The sequence below is a fragment of the Equus caballus genome, chromosome 24 (genome assembly GCF_041296265.1).
Source record: "Equus caballus isolate H_3958 breed thoroughbred chromosome 24, TB-T2T, whole genome shotgun sequence".
In the NCBI taxonomy this organism is placed as follows: Eukaryota; Metazoa; Chordata; class Mammalia; order Perissodactyla; family Equidae; genus Equus; species Equus caballus.
Genome location: NC_091707.1, coordinates 34105571 through 34130060, shown reverse-complemented (window position 1 = coordinate 34130060; position 24490 = coordinate 34105571). Strand labels below are relative to the sequence as shown.

Below are 24490 nucleotides of genomic sequence, written 5' to 3'. Positions count from 1 at the left end.
GTGGCAAAGGAGGAGACAGTTGCTCAAATTAAAATTATAAAACAGGGGTCCAGCCCCACAGCCGAGTGGTTAAGTTTGCGTGCTCTGCTGTGGCAGCCCAAGGTTTCGCTGGTTCGGATCCTGGGCGCAGACACGACACCGCTCATCAGGCCACGGTGAGGTGGCATCCCACACGCCACAACTAGAAGGACCTGCAACTAAGATAAACAACTATGTACAGGGGGGATTTGGGGAGATAAAGCAGGAAATAAAAAAAAAGAAGAAGAATATTGGCAACAGTTGTCAGCTCAGGTGCCAGTCTTAAAAAAAAGGATAAAACAGTAGAGTAGCAGCAAACACAATAACATGAAAAGAATAAATAGAAGACTTAATTTAGAAAACAGAAAGAAAAGACATTTTCTTGGATTAATAAAAGGTGATATACTGAACTCAGAAAATAAAACTGGAAGATAAAAACAAAACAATGACCAAAAATCATATATAGCTAGGAAAAAAGTCAAATAAAGCTGGGAATGGAAGATGCCTAAAGGGCATGGAAACATACACAGAAGATCGCTTCAATCATGTTATTTCTCAAGAGCTTGGAATGGCTCCTTGATGCCTTATGCAGGAGGCATACACTTTCTCTTCCGAGCCTTCCAAAGTTGGGAAATCTATACCACCAATTCATTCACACTTTCTCCACACAGTTCCCCAACAGGGATCCTGCAGTACAGCCAGACAAGTCTTAGAATACTCTCACACCACACCTCCCACTATTTCTTCGGCCTCTGCTGGACACCTTCTCCTCACACCCTCTCTACTTACCCATAATCCATCCTGCAAGAAGCAGCTGAAGTCCACCTGCTGCACGACACCTTCCCTGATATGACTGCCCGAGTCTATAGAGATGCCCTGTCTGAACCCCCCGGCTTTTACTGGATGCCTGAGGGACCTGCCACACACGGTTTCATAGACTAAAATTTTTCTTCTCAGAAAGCAGCATGATGAAACAGGAAAGAAGCAGAATCTGGAATTAGAATACCTGAATCAAGTCGCACCGTGTGATTATAGACAAGTCACATTACGTTCCTGAGCCTTACTTTTCTTATCGTTAAAATGGGAATAACGTTATGTAGAAAGTACATTACAGAGAGCTATACAAATACGAGCTATTTTTATTATATGTATAAATAATTTCTCTGTAATCATACTGTTAACTTTCAAAGGGCAGAGATCCCATCTAATATTTGTTTTATACTCCAAAACACCAAGGGTGGTGCTGGACACTTGGTTAATGCTCAGTATATTAATAAAAAGGCATATTTGTTAGTAGATTAACACATCCCTCACTCTACGTGAAGGGAGCTGAAATGGTTTAATATTCTTGGCCTCTCTTGCCTCTCTTCTCAGAGGCCTCAGAGGGGAGGCAGAATGACTTACTGGATTGGTAATTTAGGAAGAAGAAACAGAACAGGCTTCAATGAGTATCTCTCTTCCTCCTCTTGAGAGACAATTGCCCCTTAGGAAGCACACATCCACAGCTGCTCCTATAGGGTCAGGTGCTCCCCACACACAGCCCACTCTAACCTGGCCTACACATGGGCATGTAAATCTGTCCAATTCTGCAGTTCAATAGAAAATACATTTGCTTGCAAATAGATATAACCAAGTCTTCCAACCTGGACTTAATCAGAAAGGAAGGTGACATTTTGGCCTCCATCTATCTTAGCCTTTGTCTTATTTCTCCATTGGTTCAGAACCAAACCAGTGAAGTAGGGTATCATTATTGGACTCCTTGAGAGACTCCAAGATTACCTGTAATTGATTCCTTAGGAAAAGGCACTCAAATTAAGGTCCCACCTCTTGAACTACTCAAGAGCGAAGGGTCCACTTTTGTTAACTAAAATATATGTTTTCTAGGAACTGCAAATATTAAAACTCTTCAAAAACATATCAAAAGATACACTTCTATCTAATTCTGAAGAAAACCCAAGTAATATCTTTCTGTTGAATTCCTAGGTCTTTATAAAGTGCAACTACATGGATAGGATATTTTGCAAGAAAAAAGGAAGATTTCTCTATGAACAGCTGGGTTTGCAAAACAAAACAAAAGAAACCCCAAACAATAAACTGGTTCTTTCTTCCTCTAAGTTCTAGCTCTATACTTAGAACCACTAATATTCTAACTAGACCAAAAGTCAGTCACCAGAGGAAGAAAAATGTGTTACCTATAAACAAGTACAGAGATTCTTAACCCTACTGGTAATCAGAGAAACGCAAATCAAGACCAAAATAAGATATCATTTTACACTCAACAGATTGACAAAAATTAAGAAGTCTGACAGTAGCACATCTCGCAGAAGATATAAATCAACAGGATCTCTTAGGTTTTGCTGACAGGAGTGTAAATTTACAGTCACTTTGGAAAACAATTTAGCATTATCTTTTTGTTTAGCTTTATTTTTTGCAGTTGAACATTCGCATATTTTATGGTTCAGTAATTCCATTCCATATACACCCAGGAGACACATACAAGAATATTTACAGCACAGCTGTCTTTAACAGCAAAAGACCAGAAAGAAGTCAAATACCATCAACAGGATAATGGAAAACATAACAGCAGTATAAACACACAGAAGAATATAATAAAGCGGTGAAAAAGAATGAATTATAGCTACAGGTAAAAATATGAAACTTACTAACATAACATTGAATGAAAAAAGCAAGAGTACATACAGTATGCCACTGTTATTTAGAAAAAGTTCAAAAGCAATTAAAACTAAAGAGAATTCTGCTTCTACTAATGAGAAGATAACTCCTATACGACTTGCCTTTCCACCAGAAACAGCTAAAAATGTGTACAAAATATATGAAACAACTGTTTCACGACACTAAACAACTAGCAGTGCAGGACTGTGATGCCTGAAAGGGGGAAATAAATTAAAGTGAGCCTTCTGATTGTTCTACCTTTCTGCCTAGAGGCAATTTCCAGACTCTGCAGAGAGAGAGGGAATTTCAGTAGAGCCCAAGAGTCTCTGAGTTGAGATGACAGAGATCACAGTTCTAGGAAGTAGCTACAATTTTCAGAGCAATGTACTGGAGTGGAGGAAACTATGCACAAGAAGAAATCCAAAAATCATCAAAGGGACTCTGTGAGCTTTGGGTGAATACAACTCTGCTCAGGCATAGGGTGAAAGTCTACAAGGCTGGGCAAAGAGCAACTGCCAGGGGAAAGAATATTAAGGAGAAAGCATAAGCTGAATACTTTCCAGAGTTCACACAGGGCTGTGAATTGAATCCCCACCAGCCAGAATGCAGAGATCTCATTGACTATGTGTTCGTTTAACAGACACCCCAAAAGAGTCTTTAGTAGTGGAACTACCCTAGAACTAAACAAAAAGCTAATCTAAATAAACCATAAAAACACTTTTAAAGGAACCTGAAAAAGATTAAGTTAATCTACAAGCAACTTAAGTGTCTGACCAAAAAAACCTTCAACAGGGTTTAAAGAACCCAAGAAAATCAAAACACTCAACAATCGAACATTTCATTGTCCAGCATCCAATTAAAAAAAAATCACTGTATGTGTGAAGAAAGAAACAGGAAAAATACAGCCCATACACAAGAGGAAAATAAGTCAATAGAAACAGACTCAGAAATGATGGAGATAACAGAATAAGCAAAGATTTTACAACAGCTACTATAAATAATATATGCACAAGGATCTAAAGGAAATCATGAAAATAATGAAAAAATAAAAAGAAGATATAGAGGAAACATGGGAATTCTAAAGATGAAAAATAAAACTCTGAAATGAACATTTCACTGGAGGGAATTAATAGAAGATTTGACACTGCAGACGAAATGTTGAATGAAATTACAAACACAGAGAAATAAAAAACCATCCAAAATGAAGAAAGAAAAATGTCTAAAAAAAATGAACAGAGCCAGACCTGTAGGACAATATCAACCAATTTATCATGTAACCAGAGTCCCAAAAGGAGAAAGGAGAGAAGGGAAACAGAAAAAATATTTGAATAATGGCCAAAAGTTTTCCAAATTTGATGAAAACTATAAGCCCATAGACCGAGAACCTCAACAAATCCCAAGCAGAAGAAATATGAAGAAAATGACACCAGGGCAATATGTCCTAGTCAAACTGCTGAAAATCAGTCATAAAGAAATAATCTTAAAAGCTGAGAGAAAAAGACACGTTATCTACAGAAGAACAAAGATAAGAACTACTGTATGCTTCTCATCAGAAAAATGCAAGCCAGAAGATAAAGGAACAACATTTTTAAGGTGCTGGGGGAAAAAAGTGTCAACCTAGAATTCTATAATCAGTGAAAAAATTTTCAAAAATGAAAGTCAAAGAAAAACTTATTCAGACAAACAACAGTTGAGAGAATTCACTGCACTACAGCAAATCCTAAAAGAAGTTCTTCAGATGGAAGAAAATGATACCAGATGAAAACCTGGATCAATGCAAAAGGACAGCAATGGAAATGGTAGTATATATGTACACATAAGAGACTTTTTCTCATATTTAAATTTCCTTAAATTACGCTGTTCACAGGAAAAGTAACAATGTGCTGTGGGATTTATAACATACACTTATATAGAAGTAAAATGTATGACAATAACAGCACAAAGCACAGGAGAGGGAAATGGAAGTATATTGTTTGTAAAATTCCTAAATAATACGTCAAGTAGTATAATTTTATTTTAAGGTACACTGTGATAAGAAGATGCATATTGTCACCCTAAAGCAACCACACTAAAAAAAAAAAAAAGGCAAAACAAAGAGGCATGAAACATTAATTCATGCAAAGAAGGCAGGAGAAAACAAAAGGAGTACAAAGAACACACTGGACAAAAGAAAACAAATAGTAATGCGGCACCTTTAACCCGACCACATCACCATGCTGCACACCAGAGTCCCAGCACGTGTTCATCTTATCACCGGAAGTTTGTACCTTTGACCAGCATCTCCTATGTCCCCCACCCCAGCCCCTTGAACACCATTCTACTCTCTGTTTCTATGAGTTCCACTTTTCTTTTTCAATTCCACATATGAGTGAGATTATACACTCTTTGTCTTTCTCTCTCTGGCTTGTTTCACTTAGCATTATCCCTACAGGTTCATCCAGGTTGCTGCAAATGGCAGGAATTTTTTCTTTTATACAAATCCACAATAAATATAAAGACACAGACAGACTAAAAGTAAAACAATGGAAAAAGAAATATCATACAAACACTAGTCACCGAAAGCTGGAGTGGGTATATTACAGCAGATAAGCAGACTTACGGACAAGGAACATTACCAGGGATAAAGAGGACATTCTGTAGCAATAAAGAAGTGAATTTATCAAGAAGACATAACAAATCTAATGCATATGTACCTAATAACAGAGGTCCAAAATCCATGAAAAGCAAAATGACAGAACCGAAAGAAGAAACTGACAAGTCCACAAGTATAATAGAAGATTTCAACACCAGAGTCTCAATAATTGACAAAATTAGTAAAAATAGAGAAGATCTGAACAAAACTGTCAAACCCCCTGACCTAACGGACATTTACGGAACACTCTACACAACAGCAGAATATACATTCTTTTCAATGTACACGTTACATTTATCAAGATAAACGATATTCCAGACTATAAAACAAGTCTCAGTAAATTTTAAAAAATTCAAATTAGACAAAGTATGTTCTCTGAGCACAACAGAAGTAAACTGGAAATCACTAACAGAAAGATCTCTAGAAAAACTCCCAAATATCTGAAAACTAAATAACACACTTCTAAATAACCGATGGGCCAAAGATAAAATTAATAGGGAAATTAGAAAGTATTTTAAAGAGAATAACAAAAATATGACAATCCAAAATTTGTGGGATGCTGCAAAAGCAGCACTTAGTAAGAAATTTATAGCACTACACTTACATAGAAAAGAAGAAAGGTCTCAAATCAATGACCTTAGCTTCTACCTAAAGAAACTAGAAAAAACAAAAAAAGAAAAAAGAGCAAGTGAAGCCCAAAGGAAGTAAAAGAAAGGAAATAATAAATTTTAGAGTAGAAGTCAAGGAACTAGAAATAGAAAAAACAATGAAACCAAAAACTGAGTCTCTTAGAAGATCAATAAAATTGATAAACCTCTAGCCAGGCTAAATAGCATAAAAAGAGAGAAGAAACAAACTACCCATATCAGAAATGAGAGAGGTAACATCACTACAGATTCTACAGATATTAAAAGGATAAAAGAATATTATGAACAATTCTATGCTTATAAATACAACATAGATGAAATGGACAAATGCTTTAAAAGGCACCAATCACCGAAGCTCATCCAAGTAGAAATAGATAATCTGAATAGCCCTATATCTGTTAAAGAAATTGAAAGTGAACTCTGTCCAGATGGCTTCACCAGTGAGTTCTGCCAAACTATCGAGGGATAAATAATACCATAAACTTGCAGAAAATTGAGGAGGTGGGAATATTTTCCAACTTATTCTGTGAGGCCAACACTACTCTCATGGTGAAAGCAAAGACATTATAAGAACACTACAAACCAGTATCTCTCATGAACACAGATGTAAAAATTCTAAATAATATTTAAGCAAACCAAATTCAACAAGGATAATATATCATGACCAAGTAGGCCTTATTTAAGGAATGCAATGTTGGTTTAACATTCAAAAATCAATGTTGTTCACTATATTAACAAACCAAAAAAGAAAACCATATATTATCTCAAGAGATTCAGAAAAAGCATTTGACAAAATCCAACATCCATTTCTGATAAAAACTCTTAGCAAAGGAGGAAGAGAAGGGAACTCCCTCAGTCTGATAAAGGGCATCATGAAAAACCTACAGCTGACATCAGACTTAATGGTGAATGACTGAACGCCTCCCCTAAGATCAGGAACAAGACAGGGACGTCTGCTCTCACCAGTTCTATTCGACACTGTGCTGGAGGTTCTTGCCAGTGTAATCAAGCAAGAACAAAGAAATAAAATGCATTCAGATTGAAAAGAAAAGTCTTTATTCACAGAAAACATTTTCATCTAGGTAAAAAAAGTCCAACAACATCTCCAAAAACCTTCTATAACTGATAACGGAATTTAGCAAGACTGTAGGACATGAAATCAATATGCAAAAACCAAATGTGTTTCTATACACTAGGCCACAAACAATCAGAAATTGAAATTAACGAAACAATATCATTTAAAATAGCATCAAAACATATTAAACACTTAGGAATAAATCTGACTAAAGATGTAAAAGACCTGTCCACTGAACACCACAAACACTGCTGAGAGAGAAAGTAGAGGAAAATGGGCAAAGACGTTACCTCAGGGCTAATCTTCCTCAAAAAAAAAAGATATATAAAGAGGAAATAAGCATGTGAAGAGATGCTCAACTTCATTAGTCATTAGAGAAATGCAAATTAAGCCATACTGAGATATCACTACACACTTCCTAGAGGAGCTAAAATTAAAAACGACCATACCAATCGTTGGTGAGGATGTGGAGGAACGGGAACTCTCATACACTCATGATGGGGATGCAAAATGGCACATCCACTTTAGCAAACTATTTGGCAGTTTCTTAAAAAGTGAAACATATATGTGATATGATTCAGTCATTCCACAAGTAGGTATTAACCCAAGAGAAATGAAAGCATGTCTATACAAAGATTTGTATATAAATGTTCACGGAAGCTTTATTTGTAATAACCAAAAACTGGAAGCAACCCAAATGTTCATCAACAGATAAAAGGATAAACAAATTCTGGTATATGCCCACAATAGAGTACTACTCAACAATAAAAAGGAATTAAACCACTGATATATGCTACAACACAAATGAATATAAAAAAAATTTTGCCAAGTAAAAAAGACCAAATAAGAGAACAACTTGTTGAATTCAATTTATATGAAATTCTAGGAAATGCAAATTAATCTTTAGTGACAGAAAGCAGATCAACAGATGCCTGGGGACAGGAATAGGCAGGGAAGGGAGGGGTAGGAGAGATGAATTACAAAGGGGCACAAGGAACCTTTTGGGGGTGATGTGTATGTTCATTATGTTGATTGTGGTGGTAGCTTCATGGATATATGCATATGTTACAAATTATCAAATTGTACACTTTAAATATGTGCAACTTACAGTATGTCAATTATAATTCCATAAAGCTGTTAAAAAATAACATTTACAACATCATTCAAAAGCATGAAATACTATGTGACAAATTTAACAAAACATGTTCAAGACCTTTACACCGAAAACTATAAAAGATTGGTAAGAGAAATCAAAGAAGAGCTAAATAAATGGAGAGATACATCATGCTCATGGATTGGAAAGTTCAATATTGTTAAAACATCCACTCTCCCAAAATTAATCTATACACTTACTGCAATCCCAATCAAAAGCCATCAGCCTTTGTGCAGAAATTGACAAATTCTAAAATTTCTTTGAAATACAAAGGACACAAAATAGCCAAAATACTTTTGAAAAAGAACAAAGTTGAAAGACTCACACTACCTAATTTCAAGACTCAGTATAAAAGCTCCAGTAATCAAGACACACACACAGACCAGAGGTGATGGAAGGGTTCTGCATCTTGATTGTGGTGATGGTGGTGGTTATACTGGGTGTTCATATTTGTCAAAACTCATCAAACTGTACACTTAAAATGGATGCATTTAATTGCACATAAACAAGATCTCAATGATGATCAAAAGTAAACAATATATTGTTCAGGCACACACACAGATGATAAAACAATTTTCTTTTTCAAATCAAGGTAATGATAACCACAAAATTTAGGACAGTGTCTACTCTGTTAGGGGTTAGGGGACTAGTTAGGAGGGAGTGAGGGGATTCAAAAAGAGAGAGGAATAATGCACAAGTAGATTAAACTAGTGTTAGAGCTCTAGTTCTTGAGTTGGATAACATTCATATTATTATAAACGAATAAACAGTAAGAAAGGCAGCAAATGGGGAGCAGTGACAACACTGTGTCACAATTAATCCAATTCTATGGACCTAAGGTACAGATCTAATAAAAAAAGGTAGTCACCTCACCCATATATTTCCCATGTCTCTGATGTAGGGAATATGCGAATAAATCCACCTCTCCGATCGTTCTCTTCCTTCACTCTTCGTAAAACTCTGATCTACATGAAGGAAGAGAAAATAAAATAAAATGAGTATCTATTTTGAACACTGGAATCCATGTGATTATAGGACAGAGCAAGAGAGTTATGACCTAAGAATATGAGAGCAGCACGAAGGGAGGAATTAATTCCATTTAAGATGCTGTCTTCTGAGAAGAAATTTCTCCCATCTTGAATTTTTCTCTTTTCGATCTAAGATACGAGTTGGTCATGAATGTTAGGAATGACTCATTAATTTTCACTGAACCCTGTGTTAACCCATAGAGGCCTGAAAGGGAGTTATCTTTACCTCCTCCATTGACAGACCGAGCACAGAACCACCTAACTTCCCCGGCACCTTCTCCCGGGCTGAACCCACAAGGTTTTTCATTTCCGCATCACTGGCAGAGAGTGGACGGGAACGCTAAGGAGAAGGAAAACAAAAACAAGCAAAAGTTTTCACCATCTCTCTTCATTTCCTTCTGTTCAGTCCCTCAACATCATTATTTCCTAATACATATAAGCTCAAATCCAAAGCCCATTTTCTGTAATTAATCTCTTAGCCTCAAACCCTAGGAAACAGATGAAAGCTAGTAAACTCAAAGGCAAGATGAGAAAACAGAATAGGAGGAAAACACTATGGGTTGAGAGAAACAAGTAGAAAAAAAAAAAGATGTCCATGTGGCTTTCTAAGCTAGTACATACTTCTAATCCTGGTTTAGAGTACACGTAATATTTTCAAGGATATGGAATAAAATCTGAAAATAACCTCAATATAAAATTAAGTGTGTATTTACTTCAGTAAATAACCAAATTCTTTTCAGCACTGGGGAAGGAGAGTTAGAAGAACTGAGACATAAGACAGAAAACCAAGGAGCAATCTATTAAGCCACCGATGTAAAAGCTGGGCTGTGGGATGTTTCAGAACTTGAGGGGGGGAATGTTGAGAGGAGAGTCATCAGTGACAGAGAAAAGAGCTGTGACTAAAAGGCTACAACTTGAGAAATACTGTGGCTGCTGGACTTCAAGAGAACTCAATCAAGAAAGACTGCCCTGGGTACTCCAAGAAGGCAGCCAAATGTGCCTTGTTCATCAGGGATCCCCAGAGATGATCTGGGCTGTTTCACCGTCTGAATGACGATGAGGAAAGTCATCTGGGAACAGAAGTTTTAAGTGAGTTTGATGTTATGAAAGCACGGAAATATAAAGGTAACAAGGGAAGTCAGGTATGAAGCAAGAGAATATACTATTATTGAAACAGATGAAGTAACTGATAAGACAAATCTGCCAAGTATGGAAGAATAAGAAATAATTCAAGAAATGTGGATGTAAATTGTCATTTTCAATTCCAAGACATAACACTGACCAGTGAGAAGCATCCCCATTGTCAGGAGCTATTGTTTATTTTTTCTCTTTGTGTAGATTACCTATGGAAGGCATTTTGGTAATTAACTTTTGACCTTTTCAGCAATACCCATTGCTATGGGTTGAATGTCTGTGTCCCCTCAAATTCATATGTTGAAGCCCTAACCACCAATGTGATGGTATTTGGAGATGAGGGTCTTGGGAGGTGATTAGGGTTAGATGAGGTCAGGAGGGTAAGGCTCTGCTCTGACGGGATCAGTGCCCTCAAAATGAGAGACCCTAGAGAGCTTGCACACTCTCTCGGCCCAAGTATTCACACAGAAGAGGTCATGTGAGCACACAGCCAGATGGTGAACACCTACAAGCCAAGAGGAGAGGCCCCAGAACAAAACCTACCTTGGCAGCACCCTGATCTTGGACTTACCAACCTCCAGAACTGTGAGAAATAAATTTCTGTGGTTTAAGCCACCGAGTCTACGGTATTTTTTTATGGCAGCCCAAGCCAACGAATACACCCGTGTACACAAATAACCATGAATGGTTTTACCTCTGGACACAAGGGAGACCAATACACACCAATCTTCAAAGCTAGCATGGGAGTTATTAAAAAAATAGATTTTCTGATAGGCAACTCCAGGATGGGAGACCCATATAAAGAAAAATCATGAAGTCAGCAGATATAAGCAACATGTGAAGGCAGAGACCTGATCTGCTTAGCTTTCCCTGTGGAATCTGCAGCATCCAGTTGAGTACTTGGCATGGGATAGGAGATCAATAAATATTTGTTGAATAAATAAACAAATGAATGAATGTGCTGACACACAGATCAATCATGGTTAGAATAAAACTCTGCAGAGGATTTTGGGAAAAATTTTAACTCCCTTCCAATTCCTGGGAATACATTCAACAGTATGTGTTGGAATGAGAGGAGAATCAAGAGGAGAGTTTAAAGATTTAGGAAGGTAATCAATATGAGTAATATAATCATTAAAAAAAAATTGAAAGTGGGAATGCTTATTTAATGTATAATTTGGAAAAGCCAAAATACAAATGGATGCTTGGAGGGCTTTTCTCATTTTCACACACTACTTACTGTTTGCTAAAAATACTTATCTACTTTACGTGTAACAACATGGCTCTGAGCAGAAAGCCACCAGCAGTACATCCTCCAAAGTTAAGGTGCCTTATCACCTACACTCTTTACGAGTATCTTAAAGACCTCTGAAATTATGTAAGAAGAGAGTACGAAGTAAGCACCCATTTAAATGATGTAATCAAAATAACAATTAAGCATTTTACAATAGAAAAAATTTTAGAAGTGTTGATAAACTAAAATCTGTATTAAAAGGTTAATAATAAAACTATTTTAAGAAATAGTTATTACCTATTGGAACAGTTTTAAGGAATGCATGGTCATATTTATAACACGGTCACGCCAACAGTGAATAACATCTAATGAGCACCTCAATTTTTGTTTTCCAAATTTTTTTTGGTGTTGTCTTTTTGTTTTTGTTCATTTTTTTGTCTGGTTTTTAAATTTTTATTTATGTTTTCTTATTTGTTTCTTATTTTTCTTTTTTATCTCTTTATCTTAATTTTTTTTTGCTTTTCAAGAACCCAATTTTCATCTTTGTGAAACTGCTTCATGATAGCATGACATTCCTGGCTTCCTGAGATTGAGAATATAATTATGTTGCAACTTTCCTCTACTAATCTAAACCTGCTCCCGTAAACAATGAACTAGCACCCAAAAACTCAACCTTCTCTCCTAGTCACTTTCAAAGAGTTGTCTCCCATACACATTCACAACCATTCTTTTGTTACTCACAGCCCACAATTCTAACTCTAGCTACTGCGTGCATACGTGTGGGCTGTGTGGGTGGGGCATGTAGGAATTCAGGCAGGTGCTCCTGGCCAGGGCGTTTGGGTGGTTTGAAAAAGGAAGGGGCTGAAGTGTAATAGTGCTTGTTAGTTGAATGCCCCAGCTGTTAACTCCCATAGGCTAATGGCTTCACTCTTTTAATGCCACAAATATCACCAGGCTGCAAAGAAAAGGTCAATGCCACTCCAAGGAGAAAGAATGTGCCTAGAAACTCCTTTAATCTCTTCACTTCTTTATTTCAATCTAAACTATCGAGAAGGCTGAGAAGGAGAGAGGTGAAAAGTTGTAGCTGCTGTAGCGACGGTGTCTCAAATGCCTCTCTAAAATCCACCCAGGTTTCTGCGTCTTTGGGGAAGCTCCTGGAAAATATCAGACTAGAAAAAGTATTTTGCCAATCTCAGCTTTTCAATAAATTTGAGACCAGAGAAAATTTTTTTCATCAACATAGTATCTGCTGTACTGGTTTACAGAGAAATGTATTTTTACAGGAACAATAAAGCATTACTTTCCTAGACCACTGGTTGAATCCTACCCACATTAATCAATGAAACGAACTATTAAGGAATATGGCCTGAATTATACATATAGGTTAGAGAAAAGGCAGAGAGAAAACGGGAAAAGAAAAGAGAACAAAGAAAGAAAGAAAATAGAAATGCTTATAAGTGCCAATGAGACATACCTGGAGATTAAAAGCAAAGTAAAAGAAAAAAGGAATCAGACTGATTTGAATGGCCATCAGTGCTGTCAAAAACAAGAACAAAACAGTCCAAACGCAGGCCATTCTGTGGTTTTGACTTTGGGCATATCAGCTCAGCGACATTCCCTGGGAGATAGATACAATAAATCCACATATTCTAATGAATTGACTGGAGGCACCAAGGAAATAAAGCTCCTCTGAACTCAAAGAGAACCACTGCGTCTGGCTGGATGACACACAATTTCAACCACTAGGTGCCCAGAAAGACTTTAAACTGCCAAATTACTGTGCAGGTAAGAATTCTGCCACACAACATGCACCAAAGATGTTAAATTATCATTAGTACAACTTATGTTTCAGAAATACACCCAGAGAAGAAACCTTTACACATCTAACCTTCACTGCTAGGGAAGGACTGAGAATGTCAAATTATTGAGACAAGCAACCACCTGTCCCCACTCAAAGCAGTAAGAAACAGATGTGGAATCAGAAGCAAGATTCTCAGCCTAAAGAAATTTGGAAAGTACCAGTATGAGAAGAACTGAGCAAAATGTAGAATATGAAAAAGGTGAGGTATTCTAAAAGATACTATAATTGAGGGGCAAAAATAAAATCTGTTTGACAGAGAACACATCCTGTTCTACAAAGTTTGGAATTCTGTGTCAAAAACAAATTAACTAGAAATAGCTCAATTTGTATGTGATGCATCTTGCCATCTATAAAATAAAAGCTAAAGTCAAGTTTAAAAAGCAAAATGAATTAATGCTATCAAATGAAAGAAAATGAACAAAAGGATCACATGTGAATAAATCTGGGGAGAAATAAACAAAAAATGGCTAATAGAGAAGGTTTAAATATAATGATAACCAAAAGCATACTCTGAAATTAGGGGGAAAAAAAAGCAAGTAAGTAGGTTTGTGTTACAGTAAAAAAGGAGATGCAACATCTGGAAATTTGGAATAAATGTAAGTCAGCAGGTCTGAGAGACATGCATCTTGTTATTAAGGGAAATGGCTTTAAAAACAAAAAAAACTTACCAAAACCACTTACAATTATGTTTGAAAAATCATGAAGAACTGAGGAGGTACCAGAGGATTAGAAAAAAACAAATGGGGTAGCAATCTTCAAAAATGTAAGAAGTATGCTCCTGGTGATTACCGCCTGGCAAGTCTAACTCGAATCCCTAGTAAAATAACGGAACAAATATTAAAAGAAAAAAATCCATAAACATTTAGAGTCTAATGGGCTCATGAAGAACAGTAGGATAGAGACTGCTTTAATTATTTTAAAACATGCTTTAAAATTTTTACTTTTAGGACAAAATGACAAAAAAGGGGAATATAGCGAATATATTTAATGTCTTTGGATTTTAGAGCACTTGTGAAAATTTCATCAAACTTTTATTCTTAATTATATTTCCAATCAGGGCTTAGTGTCATGATATAATGAATAAAATACACCAATAAAAACTGAAAACAGTTGAAAGGTGTAACTAGAGGATAAGATAAATAGCAGTGAATCAAGTTAGGAAGTGATTTCAGGAATGGGTACTGATTAAGCATTATTTAGAATCTTCATTACTGTCTGGGAGGATGAATAACTAAATTAACTAATTAGTTAATTTGCATTTGTGGATGTAAGCAAATGTGAAAAAACATGACTACAGATAAATGAATATCAAAATAACAGCACATACTGACAACAGAACAAGGAAAATCAAAATAGGACTCAAAGTGTGAAAGGGACTAAATCTTCTGGGGATAAACTATGGCTCCAGAACCATCCCTAATATTTACCTAGGTTTTATCATTTCTTTCTCACCACATACGTATTATTATCCTCATGTGACAGATGTGGGAAGTGGCCTAAGAGACGTAAGGGAACTTGACCAAGGTGTGACAGCTGGTTACTGCAAGAGCTCAGATTTGAACCCAGGTCTATTGACTTTAAAGTCCAAGTTCTTCCCACAAAACCATGCCACTAGCCTTGGAACACTAAAAAGTAATTGCTGGTGAGTGAAAAATTTAAACCATAGGCATTCAAGGGAAGGGAGAAATGTAGAAAGAGATAATGGATTAAAAAGGAAGACTCAGAGAACAGGTAAAAAATTGTGACTTCACAATCCGACAACAACAGAAAAAGAAAATCTGACATAGTCTAAATGGCCAGAGCAGAGAATTTCTTCTCTTTTTTCACTTAGCTCTGACGAAACAACTGTGGAGTCGAAAGTGCTTCATTAACAGAAAGACAGTGACAAAGAGAACATTGCAAAGAACAATAGAAAAATTCAACATGTATGAAGTTGCCTGAACAAAGCCAGAAAGGCTCTGTGTCACGTTAGCAGTGTGCAAATACCTGACTACTAGAGACAGTCTTGCTCGTCCACAGGCTATCGCAACTTACGGCACTTCAAGCAGTGGGGCCGGAAGTAACAGAATTAAAATGGGTAAAGGGACACTGAGATTAGAATTACGTATCAGACACTTCTTTGGAGTCAAATTTAGCAGGCTATGAAATAGTTCTTTTAATATTCTCCTTAAGTAGATTAGTTCAAGAGATATTTATAATGTAAGCTCTTTGAAGTTAACGGCCTTTTTTTTGTTTTTTCTGTCATGGAGAGCAGCTAGCATACTTAGGTACTCGCTAAATATAAAACACTACTATTACAGAGTTTTTAATTCTACAAAATAAACACCAAAATTTGATTACAGAACCACATTAACCAGTTACCAAATACTAGACAACTAGACAAGTCTTTTTTTCATTTCTTGGATTCTTTTAAACCACGTAAATCACTTTATCAAAAACAGTAGCTAAGGGGGCCAGCACTTTGGCGTAGTGGTTAAATTCGGCACCCTGTGCTTCAGCAGCCTGGGTTCACAGGTTCAGATCCTGGATGCGGATCTATGCCACTCATCAGCCATGCTGTGGTGGCGACACACATATAAGGTGGAGGAAGACTGGCATAGATGTTAGCTCAGGGCTAATCTTCCTCAAGAAGAAAAAAAAAAAACACTAGTTAAGAAAGTTACAATTCAAGCTTCTAAGCTTACCAGAAACTATCAGACAGCACAAATGCCAAAATAAATATAGAGCTTTTTGTTAAAGAACTAATAGTTGCAAGTGACACACTTACATAAGAGAACATCTACATCCCTCATATCAAAGCATCAAATAGCAGGAGCAGTACCCTCACACGCATAGAAGAAAGCAACAGTTAATCTCAAGTACTGCTAACAAGAACAGTAAGAGGGCAAACGCTGATCATTAAGAGATGGACATAAAATACTTTGTCTTTATTTCAAAGGTAGCATTCCCGTGGAATTTCTAAGATTCATAAAACTGCAAATCACTACGTAAGAAACATCATCTAAGAAACTCAAATATAGCCAATACCTAATGCAAAAACATTTCCCCTATTAAACTACTGACAATACTATGTTTCATAAGACGTCTGAACAAAAGAAAGGTTAGTTGTGAACTATATTTCCTTTCTGGAATATTTTGGTCAAAGTGATAGATATGCCTCTCAGCCTTGCTCATCATTTAAATTCAACTGCCTCCAACACAGCATAAGCACTATCAGGAAAAAGGATTCATAAATTCCTGAAATCTCTACTCTTTATTCTGTATCTGAAAAGACCTCTGTGTGTATCCATTACCACATATTCTATGTTATTAAACTGTTCAAAAAGCAGGTGCATGAAATATGTACCATGAAAGAGTGAAGCTAAAAGGCTTTCCATCTGGAATGGAAGTAAAAATTTGAATGAAGTCTCCAAATGATCCAGAACTTACCTGTTTGGTGTCTGATGATTGAAACTGTGCAGATACTGGACGCTATAAAAGACAGAAAAATGGAATAAAGCCTTATCTTCTCCTAACATACCTGTATTTTCCAACTCCTACATTTATAATATAAAAAAGGAAAAAATGACCTCCAAGCAGAGACCAAAAGCAAGAGCCCTACCCTTTGTGCTTGGCAGAATAGAGCATTTATTATTTTTCACACTGCTTTCTCCTATGGTGTTTCTATTCCAGTCTCATCCTCTCACCACTGAGAGCACAATCCCCGTGTCACGGTCTGAGGATCCTGAAGTTACTACTCCACCTGATAAATTTCACACAGCACACATAACTCATCTACAGTTTCTTTAGCCTTTAAGTGAGTGTCCTGTAGGTGACTTATGGATGAAGTCATGCTGTTACCTACAAGTTAGCAAAACAAACAGTGAATAGACTCTCTACTTGCAGAGTCACCAATAAAAGCTGACAGGCAAATAAGAAAAGGGATCAATTCACCCAAGATTGACATCCAGCTACCCCTGGGGTGAAACTTGGCAGAAACTCTGTTCAAGCTGCACAGAAACATTCAGAATCCTTTATACGCAATCCTGTGGCTCTTACCACAGATATTGTAGGAGACAATTTGCAAAGGAATGTGATTGCCTAAATCCAGTTTCCCTAGTACACTTTGGTTAATCCTCTACTTTTCGTATTAAAAATTAAAGAAAACTCTTTGATCTGTGATGATGTACTGATTAAGCACAACTTTGCTGCCTGGTTTTACTTCTAATCCAAGAGAATACCCTTTAAAATATCATACACCATTTTCCACATCATAACACTAATACTAATAGGGAATAATTTTAGAGCAAGAGGTCACAGATAGCTAGCCCGAAGACTAAATCCAGCTCAAAGACATGTTATGTCTGCATAGTATTTTTTTTCATTGAACTAGTTGCCAATATTTTAAAATAAGATTTCTGATTTCTCTTGACAGTCAGAAGATCTGACAACACTTGGCTCATACTCACACATGGCAGTGATCAGCTAGGGCACATTAGTAAAACAGATGCCCCTTTTTACATAAGGCATGCACTCTCCAGTTTACCTGTCACATCATTCTTAGCTGTATTATACCTGGCCCGATTTACTTATCTACATAGTCCACCTGCAGCCCCTACAGGCATCTGAGTTTGCAAACCTTGTTCCAATGAAAATTTATCTGAATATATAATAGTATATGAGCTTGGCAAACAGAAATAGCACGGCTCTAAATGAGACCAGCAAGCAAAAGGAAGAAGAGGAGGAAGGCAAGTGGGAGGAGAAAAGGGAGGAGTGGAGGGCTAAAGTAGAGGTCAGGGAGGAATGAAAGGGGGGAGAGGGGAAAGGGAGGGAGGAGGGAGGGGGAAGAAGCTGTTTCTGCCTTCAAAGAGCTTGTACTCTAGCAGGGGAGTACTGGACAATTCAAAAGCAACAAATCAATGAATGCAAAACAATGCAATAGAGAACAAGTAAACGATGTTGAAATGAAAAGTAAAGGTCATGACACAGGGGATGGATTTAATCAGAATGATCTCCCAACTTCTGAGCAGGCAAGGCAATCAATCCATATGGGAAGAGAGGAGGAAGGTGGACCTTTTAGGTAAGAAAAAATGTTAAAGGCAAAGAAACAGAAGTGGACACTAGCCAGGTCTGGGCAGGCAGGGACCGATTAGAAGATGGAATGAGTAGACAGAATGACTAGCTAGTTGGTTTAACTGGAACAAAAACACCGAATACACAAAGACGGGAGTAATGCTTGATCAAACGACGTTTCAGACATGCATACATTTCTGTAGGCATTTATCTCATTTAACTTCAATCAACACCTCATCATCACTGAGGGGTCTTTTGAAGAGAAGATATTACTCCAATCGAGCATCTTCGTTATGAAGCTAGTCTGAAGATCAAAAAGAACGTAGCAGAGTCATGACTAAGAATTTGTAGGCTCCCTCTCTATGCCCTGTTTATGGGTGTATCAATTTGAGAAAAAAAGAGGATGATTTTTAAAAAGAGAAAGAAAAAAAGAAATATAATGAAAAAAGAAGGACAAGAAAAAAGCAGAGAGTAAGTTTGTGTGAAAGCCCTGAAAGCATAAGCTATCAGCCACAGCTGAATGCCACTGCCTGCTGTCTAGAATGATCCCCAAAGGCTGTCCTGAGTGCCCTCCTACCCACAGCGCTTCAGCTCACTCATTTACATCAGTGGCCACTTTCCAATAAGCCTCCTTTGGGCTCCCCGCTGCTCAATTTGCTTACCTGAGGTTTCTGGAAAGGGTTTCGCCTGGAAGACTCAAAGGTGGGATAAAGTGGCCGGGTTGATGCCCGCTGGGCAGGATCTTGGCACACAAATCCTGAATGGGGAATGGGAAACATTAAAACCTGCGATTTTCTAAGAAATTAGCAGGTTTAGCTGCGTCTTTTCTTTAGAAGTACAAACTTAGTTTCATCGTCATAATATTACAGAGATCTATCCTCAAGAGGATTGGGTATAACTCTCCCATACACAGTCTGCTTGAATGTGATTCGGATGGAAAAACAGATGTAGATTTTTGACGAACTTCAGGGAAAAGGTGCAAACCACCATTTAAAAACATACAGTTGTTAACAAAAACAAATTATTTTAAAGTGGCTTCCTGGATGGTGATTGGAAAATAATGTTGTTTTTCCAAGAGAATCCAGAAGCAAGTGAGGAGTCTTGTCCTGTGAAGGATCCACTTCTGCAACTACTGAAGATGGTCTACTGGCAGCTTCAAAACGGGCTTTGTAGGTTGTCTACGGCTTAGGAAACCGGGCTGGGCTAATTCCACTTCCCAAAGGAAGCAGATTCCCATCCACGGAGCTAAGTTTTACAGCACTTCAAATCCATTTTAGTAACTCTTTTTACAGTACTTAAGGAAACAACAGCAACAAACCCACAACATACCCACCTGACTGCCCATCTCCATTTCAAAGTTTTGGCTTATCTACTCAGAAAGGGCTTTCTTCCTTGGGCTGCTTCAGTCGTAACTAATGCAGAAGGGCTCATGTTGACACCGGCAGAGGCTGTCTGCAGAAATGCAGCCAGTCTCCTTTGTAACAAAGCGTCTTCAGTGGGTTTTCACTATCCTAGCTCAGAGAAAAATATACTTTCTCTAGATCTTTGCTTAATTCTCTTTCTCAGCTCATAATTCCTATGCCCCAGGAATTAGGTCTCAGCCCTAGTTGTGGTTCAGCCTCAGGACAGGATGGAGCCAGGAGGAGTAGAAACATATAAACACTTCCCTGAAAATATAATTTTTTAGTACAAAACATTCAGCATGGCTTAGGAACTGCCAGTTGGCAACACCTATAGAGCCTGACAAAATGGATGCTCTGGTTAACTTTTATGTGAGTTTTCAGAAAACACTACTACTCACCTACAACAGTGAACATATCTGAAATCATACTGGCTTTAATCTTCAGGTCCAGAGGCGCATCACTAACAGAACAGAGAAAGAAGAGAGCAGTCTATAACTTTAGAGGTTAACAGCACGGCTGTCCTTAATGGGCCCCAATACAGCAAAGCTTCCAAATGTCAGTGAGAGGCAACACATAAAGCACATCAAATCCATGGAAAAGGAAAAAGAAATCTGGGCAAAAATGCTAGAAATAAAACCCTGGTGTTAAACTCATCCTCTGCAGGGCAGGCCGAGCACCAAGGCGTTGATTCCCTGACATGCAATCTTTCTATTCCAGAAGGTCTTGTGCAATTCAAATTTTGCACAAGAATACTGCTTCATTATCACTGCGGATTTTAGAGGTTCAAACATTTAATACGCTCTTTTATGCCCGTGCCCATCATCCAAATTAGTTTTTACTGCTGCAATACTCAAATCACATTCACATGCAAGAAAAGAAACTTTGGCCACCTATTACTTTTTTTTTAAACCTTCATTTTCTGTTCTAAATCAATCTTCTGAAGCTTGCAGGCTTGCAAATGAGGACAAAAAATACAGGTTATACCAAAATACCACCAGTTGATGCAGCAGAACACACACAGAAACAGAAACAAGACGGACGGAAAGCTGGAGGCCTCTCTGGGGCAGTAACTGCCATGCTGGCCTTGGCGTTGAGGTGTTCCTCCATGAACCAGGGCACTCCGGCTGCTAGACCTGACACATCACTCTGGGGATCACTAACATTGTATGATATACCTTGCTGGGTAGTCTGCAAACAGCTGACTTAACAAAAGTGTAGCACAACATCTGAAGCATCTGTAATATCTAGCTCTACACTTTGCTATTGGGGTTAAGCCAAACTCTCACCCCACAAAAGCAGTCAATCTGTCTTTCTTTGATTATTTGGCATTTTGCCAACATTTCTCATCCTTAAAAATGCAGCAGCTGTGTGGTCTCTGGCATAAATCTCTAGGGTCTCTAGCTGTTTACAGAAGCATATAGCTAATAGAAACTCTGGCTGTAGCTGCAGATACAAGCAGAATCTTCTCTGCTATTGAAAAATATGTTTCTTTCCTTCTTCTAAACAATAGATAGGTTAAAAAAATTTTTTTTAAAGACTGTTTGAAGTTTTTGGACTTTAATCTTGGATGGATACCAGGACATGGATAGGGCAAAAGGACCAGATATGATCTACACTACCCTGGGCCCAGCTCTAGACACCTTTACAGTATATGTGGATTTGAGTCTGCATAAACCTTTGGTAATAAAGGAAATATAATACCTCATGTATTTCTTTAGCCTTAGCAGAACACCGACAAAGTTTTAAAAAAGAAAGAGAGAAATGGGGATAAAAATAAATGCAAGCATCATCCCTTAGAAGCCCAACAAGACAGTAAACACAGATTGCAAACTGACTAGTAAGATAGGGATTCACGGTTGCATGGACTTTGACAACATACCACATATCCCCCAAATTTAGAAATTCTAGTCATCTCTATCTAATAACTAGGGGAAAAGATCTCCTAGTGCCAAGAGAAATGACCAAAAAAAAGTGTTTTAGTGCTACTCATTGAAGGTTTGTCCTTTCTAGTTGATGGAAGAGACTACTCACCAGGCCAAAGAAGGAGAGAGATTCACCTCCAACAACCATGGCTTCAGAGAAGAATCTATGAGCACATCAAAGCCATAGAGTTCTAGAAATACAACATAACACAATACACAAGATCATTTTCCATGTCACAACTGAACAAAGATCTGGAAGATTCAACCCAATCAATTCCCATCAGAGGCCTAGAAACTTGCTGAGTATAAGTAATAAGTGGAAGCAGAAGCAAAGAATCTTTCAAGTTCAAGAGAAATTAATCAAGCTCTAGAGATAATAAGAAAACAACACTATAATATTCCACTGTTTTTTTGGTTTTATTCTTGGTGGGGTTTTTTTTGGTGAAGATGATTAGCTCTGTGCTAACATCTGTTGCCAATCTTCTTTTTTTTTTTCCTCCCCAAAGTTCCAGTACATAGTTGTATATCCTAGTTCTAAGTCCTTCTAGTTCTTCTATGTGAACCACTGACACAGCATGGCTCGATGAGCAGTGTGTAGGTCCGTGCTCAGAATCCAAACCCATAAATCTGGGTGCCAAAGCAGAGCACGCAAACCCAAACATTACGCCAGCAGGCTGGCCCCTCTACTGTTTTTTTTAATCATCCACTCTACTGTCGTTCCTGAGTTCTAAACAGAAAGTGAACTGATTCTAGGAGAGTCAACAAGCATGATTCTGCTGTGCTTATAGGTTAAAAAATGTTGGGACAGGAATGCAACAAGTAGAGCCAGTATCAGCGCTGCTTTGGGCTTGTTCTGGATTGTATTCCCCCACCACTTACCCGCCATACTCTGAAAATAGAAAATTCTACTTAAGGCATCTCTCTAGGATGCTTCCATCACATTTTCTTAAACCAAGATCTTGCTTTTGCAACCTAGATCAAGACGACACCTAAGTATAAAATGTATTTATTTTTTCCCCTCTTCTATGGTTTCAATTTCCCTTTGAAGACAGAAAATAAAATACACTGGCCCAACATAGAGAAGATACAGACAAAAGAGAAAGGAGGGAGCTAGTGGCAGGAGAGCCGGACTGTGACAAGCCATCTTGCACTACTATTATTATTTAAAGGAGGGAGCTGGAGATCAAATTCCCATGGCTTCTGGATTCTATGCTGATTCTCTTACCCTAACTCCCCAACTATTGCAAAGAGCAAAGCAAGAACTACGAGTAGGCTTTTCTCTCAGATGCAGGGATGAAAAGCTCCCTTTGGAACCTCAGCTGGCAATCTTTACTCTCATTATTATTAATGAGACCCTCTCTACAGAAAGCATAGTACATAGTCCTCCATCGTATATTTATATCAAACATGTCGGATTTTCAGAAGTCCCACTCACTCCCAAACATCCCACTCTGTGCCCCTTAAATAAACTCTTTACACCTTCTTTCCAAGAGAAAAGACTAGCTTCCCTACAGTTCGACCAGAGGTCACAGGCCACAGCTCACACCCACAGAACACAACCAGGTATTTTCTAGAAATTCACTTTGAAATAAATTTCTTTACCTCAAAAAAGATTTTCCCATTTATCAAACCTCTCAAAAACTAGGGAAAAAGTGTAGGCTCCAAAAATATAGTGCCAAAGACTCTTTTCCAGAACACAGGAAGTCTGATGTAGTACCAAGAATCCTAGAACGGGAATCTAGAAACCTGGATCTTTGCCATGAATCTACCACTTATTCACTGTGGAAGTTGGGAAATCATTTCTCTCTCTGACATTTCTTTAGCATCCTTTGGTTTCCTTTATCCTCTCTGGTAATCACCATTGTCAATATCTGTATGTTTAGTAAACCTATATCCAGAACTCCTATTTATGTACTATGGATTCATATTTGAATTCTCTCTAGGGAGAAGTTTCTAAGAATGACTTAGCTTCCATAGTACTTACCTAAGATTCCATTTAATTTGCAAAAATAATCACAAACTATAAGAGTCTGAGATGGGATTCACCTTCATGTAACTACACAAAAATTAAAATATTATCTATACTTTAAAACATAAAGAAAAGAAAGCTCCTTCACTTATCTTCTTTTGGCAACAAATTCATAGCTTTTATGCCAAACATCCTTCTGAATATTTTACCTAATCTTCAGTCACGCCATAGAATATTTAGTTTTAATCTGAGAAAAATCTTTTGTAATATAGCACTAAATAAAGCATTTAAAAGAAAAAGCTAATTGCAAAATTTACAAGTCCATGTTAATATTACAGAAGCAAGAGAGAACATAAGGTGAGTTTGATTCAAGAAAAATAACATTCTCTTCAGTTTTTAAAAGCTGAAGCACGGGATTCAACTGTTTCATAAAGCGGTAATATTATCAACAATAATAGTATGAGGAACAGAGTGAAAATAATAACTGATGTACATATCAATCAGGCGTGCAGAATCAGCCACAAATGAAGACAACTGACATCAGCACATCAATCAAGGAGACCCATTATTTAAACACCTCACATTAAGAAGCCAACACATTTACTTAAGAGTTTCTCAAATTTAGAAGCTAATTCTAAGAATCTCAGTTGAAAGGCTGAGAACCAACCTTCTGGGAATCAAGGAGAAAA

The 24490-nt window shown here is 37.5% G+C and overlaps 1 protein-coding gene across 50 annotated transcripts in view; it reads right to left on the bottom strand.

Moving 5' to 3' along the window:
* TTLL5 (tubulin tyrosine ligase like 5) overlaps positions 1 to 24490 on the bottom strand; it is a 280680-nt gene that overhangs the window by 192442 nt on the left and 63748 nt on the right. For 25 of the 50 annotated variants that reach the window (XR_011432241.1, XR_011432240.1, XM_070250197.1 and 22 more), the window contains exons 13-18: positions 21942 to 22023; positions 20309 to 20370; positions 19170 to 19264; positions 16885 to 16926; positions 9453 to 9566; positions 9072 to 9163 (exon numbers count right to left, since the gene is read on the bottom strand). Coding sequence is in view for 48 of the 50 variants with exons in the window: in XM_070250197.1 (XP_070106298.1) it covers positions 9072 to 9163; positions 9453 to 9566; positions 16885 to 16926; positions 19170 to 19264; positions 20309 to 20370; positions 21942 to 22023 (487 nt within the window). In the remaining 2 variants the exon portion in view is untranslated. The remainder of the gene's footprint in view (positions 1 to 9071; positions 9164 to 9452; positions 9567 to 16884; positions 16927 to 19169; positions 19265 to 20308; positions 20371 to 21941; positions 22024 to 24490) is intronic. The other 25 variants (XM_070250190.1, XM_070250196.1, XM_070250206.1 and 22 more) reach the window with 1 other exon arrangement.